Genomic DNA, 12,935 nt, shown 5'->3' on the forward strand with positions numbered 1-12,935 from the left:
AAATTCATCAAATGGGTATAACAATCACGTCAAAATTAAATTTTAAAAGGCTGAAATAGGGCTGTCAGAGGTGATGCCTGTAATCCCAGTGGCTGGAGAGGCTGAGGCAGGAAGACCGTGAGTTCAAAGTCAGCCTCAGAAACTTATGGAGGCACTAAGCAATTCAGTGAGACCCTGTCTCTAAATAAAATACAAAAATAGGACTGGGGATGTGGCTCAGTGGTTAAGTGTCCCCGAGTTCAAACCCCAGAACAAAAAAAAAAAAGAGGTAAGTAATGGTCTAGAAAATCCAAGAAAAAGATTTTTTTCCAGGGCAAATTACGTTTAAACCATGAATTTAAAAAGATAAATTGCTTTAATAAAGGTTTAAACCATAAATTTAAAAAAAGAGTATATTACACCACAGTAAGAAATATTTTTCAGCTGGAAAATGATCCTACCAAATAGAAAAGACTTTCCTCTAAATCATGGCACTTTCCCCCTTAATTCACATAATTAGGTGACCTTCCCTGACATTGCTCTCACTCCACCCCCTCCACTGTTTATCTAGTTCTCTGCTTCCCTTGCACAGTATACTCCTTTAATATTCCATTTAGTCCATTTTCCTATTAACCATCTCAACAGCCTAAGCGTTCAATGAAGGCAGAGACCGACTGTCATTTTTCATCAGAGCCCAGCAGGAAAATGAGTGAGGCCGGCCCAAGAATTCGGGAAGCTGAAGCCTCAGATTGAAGGCCAGCCTGGGCAAATTAGCAAGGTCCTCAGCACAACTTATTGAGACCCCCGTCTCAAATTTTTTAAAATTTAACAAGGGCTGGAGGTGTGGCTCCGTGGTAAAGCGCCCCTGGGTTCAATGCCCACTACCCAGGGAGGGGGGAGGGGTGGTGAAGCCTAACCCTCCCCCAGGCTGCCAGCTGAGGGGACCCCCGCAGGTCCTGCGGTGAACTCCTGCGGTGAACTCGGCACAGACAGCACGCTGCTCAGCGAGGCTCCCTCCCTCCCTCCTCTCCCTTTGCCTCATGCATAGCCTACCCCCCAAATTACACCAGCAAAACTTCAGAGCTGGACAGAGAGAAGGACCCGGGTCCGTGGAACGCAAGTCCAGATGCGCTCCGGGGACGCGCCGAGAGAGGGAAGGTCAAAAAGAGCCCTCTCCGCGTCTTGCCCGGGCAGCGATGCCCACAACGCTGGCGTCGGAAGATGGAAACTGGTGCCCGCGAGCGCGGTCTCCAGCCCGCCAACCCGCCCGGCCCAGAGCAAAAGCTGTTCGACATTCACCCCGGTGTTCCACAGAGCGCCCGGCTCTCCTCCAGCCTCTACCCTCGCAGTGGTGGCCCGCGCCCAGGTCCCGAGACCTCTCCTCAGTCCTGCAGTGGTCCCTGGAGCGCATTCAAATTAACGCGCGCCAGACCAGGCGGTCTCTGCTGCGTTCCGATTCGTCGCCGCTCAGCGCTTCCAGGATGGGCTCGATGATTGGTCGCTCACTAGCCCTTGCCCCGCCCGCCAAGGAGGCTGTCTCCAAGATTCTCCCGCCCTTGGGAGCCAAAGAGCTCTCCCCTCCGGGAAACCACGCCTCCCTCAATCTCCTGCGACTACCAGGAGTTCCATTTTCGGGACTCTTCGAGATGCATTGTGGGAATTGTAGTTTTAGACCCTTTTTGGTCTAAAAGGAGGTTAAAAAAAAATAAAATTGTGGAGTCACTTAGTGGAAGTAGCTTTTGTAATCGCTCCAAGATTTTCCAGGCACATATTTTTTCGCATTTGAAATTTGATCATTACTTTCACCTTTTTTAAAGTTAATAAAATTTTAGGTTCCTATTTCACTTTTTTATTCTTCAAGTTAAATTTATGAAGTCCAATTAGGGTACAAATATCTACTTCGCAAGCATTCTCAATTGTTTTATGTTTTGTTTCGCTTACTCCTCACCGCAGTCTATGAGGTATGTATTATCATTCCCATTTTACAAAGAATAAATTACTATTTATGGAACATGGTAGGTTCTTGCTTTGGGAAACAGGAAGGTTCCTAAAGCTCTATTAGATTTGTGTCACTAGTTCATGGTATTCTCTGGCACATTTTCAGTTCTAAATAAACTTAGATAAGTGATGAGAAGAATTGTCAAAAACCAAAATTAACAGAAATTTAACTATGGATTTTATTGACTTTGATTCGTGATTCATGAATTGGGCAGCCTCCAGCTTACAAAACAGAATGAAAACTCTCACTGGGAAGTAGCAGAATATTGGATTTTGAAAGGTAGAAACAAGAATGTCGAACAAGAGGAAAATACTGGTGAACACAAGGTTACCTCAAGGTCTTGTTGTAAGGGTTAATGTGGAAGGAAGAGTTCTTAGGCAGGATCCCATAGACTAGGGTCTCCTGTTTTCAGGAAAGACTGCTGTGTTTGGGGATCTATCTGCTTCCTTAAAGCTTCAATGTCTGTTTTGGACTCTGCTTCTTCACTAAGCCCCAACAGACCAGACCAAAACAAAACAATGATCTTTCAGAATTTTTGTTTATGAGAAGAAAATTAATTAAATCAAAACTAAGTCCCGGGCTGCCTTGGTGGTGCATGCCTGTAATCCCAATGGCTCAGGAAGCAGGGGCAGGAGGATGGCAAGTCCAAAGCCAGCCTCAGCAGCTTAGCGAGAGGCTAAGCAACTCAGTGACACCTTGTCTCTAATAAAATACAAAATAGGGCTAGGAATGTGGCTCAGTAGCAGAGTGCCCCCACCCCACCCCTCAAAAAACAAAAAACAAACAAACAAAAAAAAAACCTAAGTGCTGTGAGAGATTCACATGAAATGATTATTCCCACTTACAGCAAGAGGACCTCTGAGGTTTAGAGGTTTGGCATTTGCTTGATCTCATAGGTAATAGATGACAGACCTTAGATTTAAAGTCAGAATAGTCCAAACCCCAAGAAGCAATATGAATATCAATAACAATTAATTTGAGTGATCCCTACATTCTAAACCCTTGATGCCTATTAACTGACTTAACCCTAGCAAAATATCCGGAATTAATTTCTCTATTATCACTTGTATTGGGGAGATTCAAAGAAAGTGAAGCACAGAGTCTAATATGGCCAACATTTACCTTACAAGCAACGGAGCTTGAAGGATACAGATAAGTTCAAGGACATTTTCCCTAAGCTTTTGTCATTTAAAATTCCAGGCCCTAGCCAGAGCAAAGGAACACAAAAGGAACTCTTACCACACTGCCACCTGACTCGATTCAATAAGCCCCAGGGGATTTCCTATCCACCTTCCAGTTCCACCCTAAAGGAAGCCCAGACCCTTTTTTCAGCCTGCGCCATTTTCTGCCCCTAAAATGAGCCAAGCCAGGCCTTTTGCCACCAATAGGCCCCGCCACTAGAAACTGCTGATCCCAGGTTTGCTTCCAGTCTCCCACCTTTGCCACGTGTGCATGATTTGTCCTAACAGAGCTAGAACGAGATTATGTTCAATATAGTTATTATACTTGTTAAAGTATGTGAGAATTCAGAGGCTATGCACTGTGGCAGAGAGATGGAGATCAACTCAAATATGGGGTGGGCAAGCGAGACGACAGCCCATATGCAGGCTGGAGGTCAGTGGGTAGAACGCTGGTGAACGGGACACCTCAGGATCAGGGGTAGGGAGGGTTGCGGCTAAACTGCCCTACAGGATTCTTGCTCTAGACAGTCCTAGGTGATCAGAGACTACCCGGGAGGTGACGGAGGGTAGGTGCCAGGAGGTTCCAGATAAACTGACGCAACAGAGGTCTTTGCTAAAACTGGATTTTACAAGGGAGTGCACGATGGGCCTAGTAGAAAAATCTGAAATTTAAAGTTTGGCGAAGGACTTTGAGTCCACTTAAAATGGAGTGTAAACTCCTATTAGGCACCACATTGTGTGATCAGCATATCCCTTGCTTGAAAAAGCAGTTTTTGCTTTCCTGAAGCCCAGGAAAGGTTGAGGGGAGGCGGATAAAATCTATAAATATCCTTCTAGATACGAATGCGCACTGGACGTAGGCTCTGGAAAGATCTGCTGATAGCATTTTTCCTTTTAGACTTTAAAGAAAACGTCGAGTTTTCTAACCACAAGTTGTTCTGCCTCCCTCTCCCCACCTCAACCCTCAGGTGACTGGCGTCCGGCTAATGCCACGCCGCCGCGCCAGGATTAAAGATGGCGCCCACGGGACGGCGTTATGACGCGACCTTACGTCCGCCGGAAGTGCGCGCGGGAGTTCCGGGGAGCAGACGGGCGCCGCGCTTCTGGTGTCCTGAGCTTCGCGATTTGACTCCTGCTGCTGGGTTCTGGGGTAGTCGCACGGCCGTCGGGATCATGGTGTTCTACTTCACTAGCAGCAGCGGTGAGTGGGCGCCGCGCCTTCGCGGGTCCCTGCCGGCAGCTGGCTGTGGAGGCTGCCGCTTCCTTGGACGTGGTCCTGTGGCGCCTCCTCGGCGACGGCGCCCCTTCGGTCCCCCTGCGCATTGGTCCCTTCGGCTACCCTGGCGTCCCCGGGTGTCCCCAGGTCAGGGCTGGGAGGGCGCGGAGGGGCTGTGCCCTTGCGGTCTTTACCGCCGGGAATCGTCCGCGTCCCTTAGTCTGAGACCTCCCGGTGCTCCTTGGAGTTGGGCAGAGTTCGTGGGCATCCTCACGTCCCCGCACGCCGAGCCTCTCCTGCTCCTGTGGCCTTCATCCTGGCTGCAGTCTGGCAGTGCTTCCCATTGAGAAGGAGACGTCGGTCAGCGATCATTACAGGAAATGCACCTTACTCTTCCAGGAAGGGTCTGGGTCGCAGCGCGGAGCAGTAGACCGGAATGTCGATAGCAGCCACTCACTGGGCAAGAGTCGATGTTCCGGTTTTTGAAAAATGACACCATGCTCCTGATTTGGTTTTGGCAGGCAAGGAAAAGGTGCTTGCCAAAGTGGTATAGCTCCATTTAGTTTCTCTGCACATGTTGTTCCTTTTGTCTAGAATGAACCCCTAGTTAATTCTTATTCTATTAAGATAGCTCTGAATATCTTTCCCAAGATGCCTTTCCTAACCTAGCGTCCACACCGGAATTGTTTATCTCTTCTGGGACCCCCTTAACATCCCACGAATTCCTTTTACACCGCATTTGTCTCATGGCGTTAAATGCTATCAGTTTGAGGTAGAGTGTAAGCCCCTGGAGGACAGGGGCCTGACTTCGCATAGTGCCTGACTCATAATTGTTCTCAATAAATGTTGAGTCAGATAATGGCATTTTATGTCTTACTCATAGCACTCTGTTGCTACCCCGTGCTTACTTGTAAAAGGGGACCTTCTATTTTATTTTCTGGGTTAATCCCAATTTTATTACCTGCTTTGAGTAAAATAAACATGACCTATAAAAGTCATCCACTCTTGTTTAAACAATACTTATGGAATGATGCCGCTGTCATGTTTCTTTTCACAAGTAAAAATGAGGAAATGTATTCTCCAGAGATGTACTTCAAGAATGAACCACTGCTAAACACACACACACACTATATGTGTGTGTGTGTGTATACCTATACATACATATATAAAACTTCTGTCATTTTTTTCTATACGAATTACTTTGTTGTCAATTGGCCTTTATTTCATTTATTTATATGGGGTGCTGAGAATCGAACCCAATGCCTCACACATGCTAGGCAAGTGCTCTACTGCTGAGCCAAACCCCAGCCCCTACGAATTACTTTGTATCAGGCTCTTCCTACCACTTAGATTCAATATGACTTCCTTACATTAGGAAGTTTCAAGAGATATTGAAACTACTTGTTACAACTGACAGCTGTCTTGTATTTTTCACATTCTCAGATTTTCAATGTAGTGTGCATTTTTACAAGTAATCACTGAAGACTTCTGCATATCTCTTCTGTGAAAGTAGTGCATTCCTTTACATCTGTGAATTGAATAGACCTGACTATAGTCATTCCCACATGCTTTGTGTTAATATAAGTTCTCTCCCCTTGGCATTCTCAGGAGTCTTGCCATAGTGAAGCATCCCACATTCTTTATTCAGGGTTCCTCTCCAGTGTGAATTCTTTTGAGCATGTGAAAGGACTGGATTGAGTGAAGACTTTCCCTCATTACTTACATATTCTCCAGTGTGAATTCATGCATGCCTTTGATAGTAAGTGGAACATACATTTATTGCTTACATATAAAGGCTTCTCTCCTATGTGAATTAAAAAGTGAGCTTTAAGTTAGCACTATATTGTTTGCGTGGGTTTTGATAGGGTGTACTTTGCTTTTAGAGATAGGAAAATTGAAGCCCAGGGAAGTTACAACTTCCAGCCCTCTGCTTGTCCCATTCCATCATATTGTCACATTGTTACTTTTCTCACAGTTTAGACTTCCTTGCCTGCCATAAGCTATTTCTCTGCCTCTGTAGATTTGATCTTTTGAATCTTATTATTATTTAAATAAAAACTTACAATACTAGTATTGTAAGCTGCTGAGCATTTTCATCCTTCTTGAGGTATTAGAAGTTCATACTCTTTATGGCTTCTTTACTCATGAGACTCCCCAACACAATAGACATCCATTCTAGACCCACAGCGGAATAAACAATACAGTCAGGGAATAAAGGTTGCTAAATATGTTTCACACTAGCTGCTTTATTTCCTTTAAAATATTCTAAACTCCTTTTAAGTGCTAATTGTGTATGCACAAGAGCCCTCAGTAGAACAGCATACTTTGGCAGATTTGTGGATCCTGTTATGTCAATGACTTCCATTTTAAGGTCAGAACTGCTTCCTGTTGGAAAAATATTTGGGCTAATTCTAATAAAATTAAAGTTGGCAGCAGATCATTAAAAATTGTCAAGTTAATGTGAAAATAACTTTTCCAGGAAAATTATGGTAAAACTTTACATATTGCCAATATAGAAAAAAAGTTGAACATACAGAATAGTCAGAAATGAGTTGGTATGCATAAGCTAAAGGTTATTTCAACCAGCTAAAGATTAACTGCATAAAAATGGGAAATCTGTAGAAGGTTTTTATTGTTGTTGTTGTTTTTCCCTTTCCAACAGTGGTATCTTTGGCTAGAGTCTGCGTGATTTTTATTCTTTATATACTCTTTTATAATGGAACAATGAAATATTTATCTTACTGTATTTCTAGCAAGTATAGGTAGTCTGTGGGCCCATAAATCAGATAGTCTTGAATTTTGAATTGAAGAATTATTTTGCAGAATGCTTTGTAGTGTGAATTTGATGCAGTCATATTCCTAATCACCTCCAATAGATGAACCATCAAGACATTCCCCTCATTTTTTTGTTTCTAACTTAGCTTGGCCTGAGTTGTAACTTGTATTTCAGTTATTTTAAAAATTATTTTTGTTCCAGTTACAAAGGCCTTGTGTATACTTTATAAGCAAGCTACCCAAGGTAACTATTAACTTATATATATTCATACACATAAACAAAATGTATATATAAATATATATTTGTAAACATCAGTATGTGGACACCATGATATATTCATTTATTTTTTACAAATTTGAATCTTACATCTAGATTCACAGAAATACTATTCTGCCACTTAATTTCTTCTTTAATGGGCCATGGTATTTTAAGGACATTCTATAGTATATTTAACCAGTTTCTGCTATTCTTAGGTTATAACATGAACATCGTTGCCTGGTGGAGTATTTCAGAAGAATGTACTCCTAGCAGTAACATTATGGAAATACAAGAGTATACACATTAAATATTGCCAGGCTGTGTAGAGGGAACCTGAGAAACAATTTAGTTTTATTCCTAGTCTTCATTTGTTACGTGACATGCTGAGGCCTTATTGCACTAATATAATGCTCCATCAGACAAGTAGGTGTTCCTGTCAACTAGTCAATGCAAACATTCCCTCTTTTAAGTTGTCTTTCAACTGCTATGGACTATAGTCATTACAAATGCTAACCGGTGGAATTGGGAGTTTTCCCTCCCCAAGAAAAGCAACTAGTATTGATAATTTAAGAAGAACAAGCAATCTCTGATATAAGGATTTATAAGAAAGAGTATTGCTTCCTGGCCTTTCAAGCTTACATATATGTGTGTGTTCTGTTCTCTAAATTCTCCAACCCAACCAACCCTGCACCCACAAACCCTCTCAGGCTTTGTAGACTGAATATTACTTTATAAGTTTAGATCCAGTGGGATCAAACAAGTTTAGAAACCCAGTATTGGTTGCAGTTTCAACAGAAAACTTGTTTTGTTCCTGATCAAGGATGCCTGTATTAAAACACATTACCTCAGTAAGAAAAATGTCATTCTTAAACATACCCAGAGTATTCTGTTTGATTTAGGATAATGTTTTTTAACCCTGACTTCATATTAGGATCCACTTGGAAGTCTTTCAAAAACACAGATGCTCACCACTATGCCCTGGTAGTGGGAATTGGTTTGTCTGAGGCATAGCTGGGGCATATTATTATGTTAAATAAAAGTTGGCCAAGTATAGGAAACTGTCTTTACATGATTGTGGTGTAGTTTGTTTTATTTTATTTTTTTAACTTTTAAGGAAGGCAAGGAAAGGTATGGGAAATTGCCATTGAACTATGTTCCTTAGAAAGTGGGAAAGTGATCGTTTAATAATGATTGATAATCTTTTCATTTTGGGGCTAGATAGTAAATATTTTAGGTTCTTTGAGCTATACACAATCTCTAGAGCTTAATCTTTGTTTTCCTTTTTGTCAACCCTTTAAAAATGTAAGTCTTTCTTAGCTAGAGGACTATCCAAAAATGGGTGGTGGGCCAGATTTGACCCATGGGCCATGATTTGCCAACCCCCAATCTGAGCATTTATCACTTCTTTTCCCCATGAAACAGGTTTTTGATGATAAAAGTATCTAATTTTTTTATGTTTGTTTTGTCATAGTTAATTCATCTGCTTACACTATTTACATGGGAAAGGATAAATATGAAAGTAAGTTTTCAAAAGCATTTGATTTTGAAATTTCCAGCAGGTAAGTGTTGTTGTCCCTGGACCCCCATTTATTGGATGAGTTTTCTTTTAAAATTTTAATTAATTTTTAAATTTTTAATTGACAGATAATAATTGTGCATATTTATGGGGCACAGTGTTATATTTTAATACATGTATACATTGTATAATGATCAAATAGGGGTTACATAGCTTATCCATTGCATCTGTTGACCAATCTCTCCTATCTTCCCCAGTCTCTGGTGACCTATGCTTCCTTCTATGAGATCAGTTTTCTTTAGATTGCACAGGGTATGAGTTTTCAACTACTTTGATAAGTCAGCTTTTGAGAATTTATCACACCCATTTTAAGGAACTCCTCCTAGAATTTAATCATATCAATATGATAATATTAGAATTACTTTGACTATATAGCTGATTAGAAACTTAAGAGTCTTGTGGTATCATTTGGCCTTAGAGTAACATGAATCATGTTAGCATGTACTAATTTAGATCACATAAAAAATAGTGATTTGGACTTTTTGCGGGGAGAACCAGGTATTGAATTCAGGGGCACTGAGTCACATCCCCAGCCTTATTTTGTATTTTATTTAGAGACAGGGTCTCACTGAGTTGCTTAGCGCCTCACTGTTGTTGAGCTGGCTTTGAACTTGTGATCCTCCTTCCTCAGCCTCCTGAGCCACTGCCATCACACCTGGCATGTGATTTGGACTTTGAAGAAAGCATTTTCTGTGTTTTTTTTTTTAACAACTTAACGATTCATGGAAATTTATCTGTTGGTTGAAAATGTTCTTTCTAAGTCATGAAATGTTAACAATTTTTTAAAACTTGTTGACTACTTTCCTCAGTATGAATTACATAAAAAATTATATCTTGCTGTACATATTCCTTTAACTAGAACAAAATTTTACAGAAAATACCTGTACTATTTACTATTTGCTATGCCCTGTACATTCGTTCTTTCTTTTTTTGGGGGGGGGGGCGGGGGGGATGGAACCCAGGTCCTCCTATGTGCTAGGTAGGTGTTCTGCCATTGATCTGCAAACCAAGTCTAGCCCTCTATTTCTGTTTTATTTCGTTTATTAAAAAAAGTTGTCTCAACATTTTGTGGCCCACTAATGAATTGAAACTAAAGTTTAAAAAGAAAAACATTGCTTTAGGAGTTAGCCTTTTTGGCTTCACAAGTAAAGGAAGAAAACAAAGAGAAGCTGAGTTTGGTTTTGGTGGTTTTCTTTGTTTTTTTTTGTTGTTGTTGTTTTGGTTGTGCTGGGCATGAAACCCAGCACACAAGCACATGCTACCACTGAGCTAAGCCCCCAGCACTAAGTTGAGCTTTCTTTCTTTCTTTATCAGATTGAACCACTTAGCCATATCCCCAGCCTTTTTTTTTTTTTTTTTTTTTTTTTTTAGAGACAAGGTCTTACTGAGTTGCTTGGGGACTTACTAAGTTGCTGAGGCTGGCTTTGAACTTTCGATCCTCCTGCCTTAGCCATCTGAGCTCCTGGGATTACAGGTGTGCATCACTGTGCTTGGCTGAGTTGAGCTTTCTTTCTTTCTTTTTTTTTTTTTTTATCTTTTTATTTTAGATGGACACAATTTGTTTATTTTTTTTATTTTTATGTGGTGCTGAGGATCGAACCCAGTGCCTTGTGCATGCTACAAGGTGAGACTCTACCACTGAGCCACAACCCCAGCCCCGAGCTTTCTTGATTAGTGAGTTTACAGCACTGATCCTCAGTGTGTGGAACATCAAGGTGAAGGAGGTAAGACCACAGCAAAGAACTGGAGGAAACAGCATCAGTGTGCCTTAAGCTTGGAAAGCACAGTTGCTTTCCTTCTGGGGTGCTGGGATGTTTTGGAAGAGACAGTTTTGCAGTCAGGCCAATCTAGGGTAACATCTCAGCCCTTTAACAAACTAGCTTTATCATTACTTAACCTCCTTGAACCTCAGATTTCTTAGATGTAAGAAGAAGCTCGTGGTTTGATAACTAACTTGCATAGTTGCAAAGACTGGCCACTGTGAGGACCATGTGTAGTCCTGAGTTATGGCCACACGGGGCACTCAGGAATTGGCAGTTAGTACCACTGGAGCTTCTGTAGATCCTCCTTCAGCCTACTGCAGACACTGCCCTCCTGGGCTGGATGACTCTGCTTCAGTAGTCAAGAGCAAGCTTGACTAAAGTTCCTGCCTTTAATCTTCATGTGCTGCTTGCTTATTTTATTTTCCTTTCCCTTTCCCTTTGTAATCCATACCAGTGTCTGTTCTAGGTGTAGCTTGATGAAACTTCTTTGTGTGTGTGTTTGTGTGTGTGTGCGTGTGGTATTGGGGATTGAACCCAGGGCCTTGTGCATGCGAGGCAAGCACTCTACCAACTAAGCTATATCCCCAGCTCTAGAGAGGCTCATGTCCATTCTTCTGTATGAGGCATTTGACAGTAGTAAAATAAACAAGACCAAAAATGGTTACCTTGAGGCAAAATCAATGCAAGCAAGACTATCACATCTTGAAGAAGAGAAAATCAAACCCAGCAAAATAAAATAACGTGTTTTGAAACAATTTTCACTTGTAATGAATTTAGGATATTGACTTTGGGTATGATGTAATGGTGAAGTAGTTCACAGTATAACCTAGTAACTCATAAATTTGTCATAGGTAACTTCGACTTGTTCTTCTAGCATCTTCCTAATGTATGGAGGAGGATGTTACCTCCCTGTGTTACATTAACACAATAACAAGAGTTAACACAGTATCAAGAGTCATGGTTAATATAATAGATAAGAATGCAGATCTACTGACCAAATTTGCTTTTATTTCTATCATCAGAGAACCTGAGAATTGGGTTACTAAGAAACACCTATAGCCAAGCAGCTACATAGATTGTGCAAGTTTTGCACTGTGCAACTCTGCTGAGTGTGGCTTTGCACATTTCTTATAGTGAAGTGCTGCCCTGTTTCTGGTTCACACAGGTGAGCTGACCTCAGGCAGCTGTGCTGGAGATGTCCCTACCCTGTCTCTTCCTTCTTTGTTAGTTTACTGTTCACTGGGGGCTTCTCTTTGTGGGGCCACATTCTACCCTGTGTGAAATGTATATGTCAATTTTGTTGTTAACCTAAACTTATCTAAAAAATAAAATCAATTTTTAAAAGTTTGGACAAAATAAATAAATACATAAAGGTAAATAAGATGGGCTGAGGGTGTAGCTCAGTGAGAGAATTCCCCAGATATCGTTCTCGTACCTTAAAAAAAAAAAAAAAAAAAAACTAGAATAAATAGAATTTAAAGCTTGGTAGCTGCTCAGTAAATATTCATAATAATCACCCCAAAGAAGTGTGGACAAAATGAAGTCCTACGAATAGCAAGTGCTGTACAAGTAGAGAGATGAGAGATGTTAAGTGTGGTTAGAGGCCCTGGGAGCCGAGAAAGCTTTGTGGAGGAGGAGTTGCGATTGCAGAATCCTTGTAGTGGCTGCAGTAGAAATACAGGTAGATGTAGAATTTGTGTCAACACATGTAAATCTGGATATCTAGAGCCCTTTAGAATGGCATTTTGCCATCATTATTGTGTACGTATAGAACATTTCCTCCTAAGGAATCTTTGAGTCATTTGGGAGAGTCAGCCTGTCCCAGTTTGCCTTGTGAAAGAGGGTGGAGCAATTTCAAAGCCTCCTGTTGGTACATAATTTCTAATATTCCTGAGGATTTCAGGCTGAAGGACTAGAGCAAGCATAAAGAAAGTGTAAATGAAAAGATGTACTTCCATGAACAGCTCTAGGTCTGTTCCTTTTCACAGCCAGCAGGTGTCATGAGGGAGCCACATGCTGCAGCTGCATACTGAGGAACACTGGGTTGCACACTTCCCTTTGCATTTTCTATTGCCTGTTGGCTATTTGCTCAACTTTCCACTTAAGGTGATAGAAAGCCCCTGGAGAACTTATGATGTCTGCTCATGGTGTTAGCAGTCACTAGAGTGCCTTTATCCAAGATTTGCC

The 12,935-nt window shown here is 41.5% G+C and overlaps 1 protein-coding gene across 4 annotated transcripts in view; it reads left to right on the plus strand.

Moving 5' to 3' along the window:
• The first annotated feature begins 4,234 nt into the window (after positions 1-4,234).
• Positions 4,235-12,935, plus strand: part of Ccdc25 (coiled-coil domain containing 25) — a 37,809-nt gene continuing 29,108 nt past the window's right edge. For 2 of the 4 annotated variants that reach the window (XM_076853530.1, XM_076853533.1), the window contains exons 1-2: positions 4,235-4,360; positions 8,881-8,928. In XM_076853530.1, the coding sequence (XP_076709645.1) occupies positions 4,333-4,360; positions 8,881-8,928 (76 nt within the window). In that variant the 5' untranslated portion in view covers positions 4,235-4,332. Of the gene's footprint in view, positions 4,361-8,880; positions 8,969-12,935 lie in introns of those variants that run through there. The other 2 variants (XM_076853532.1, XM_076853531.2) reach the window with 2 other exon arrangements.

This window comes from Callospermophilus lateralis, chromosome 4 (genome assembly GCF_048772815.1).
Source record: "Callospermophilus lateralis isolate mCalLat2 chromosome 4, mCalLat2.hap1, whole genome shotgun sequence".
Classification (NCBI taxonomy): domain Eukaryota; kingdom Metazoa; phylum Chordata; class Mammalia; order Rodentia; family Sciuridae; genus Callospermophilus; species Callospermophilus lateralis.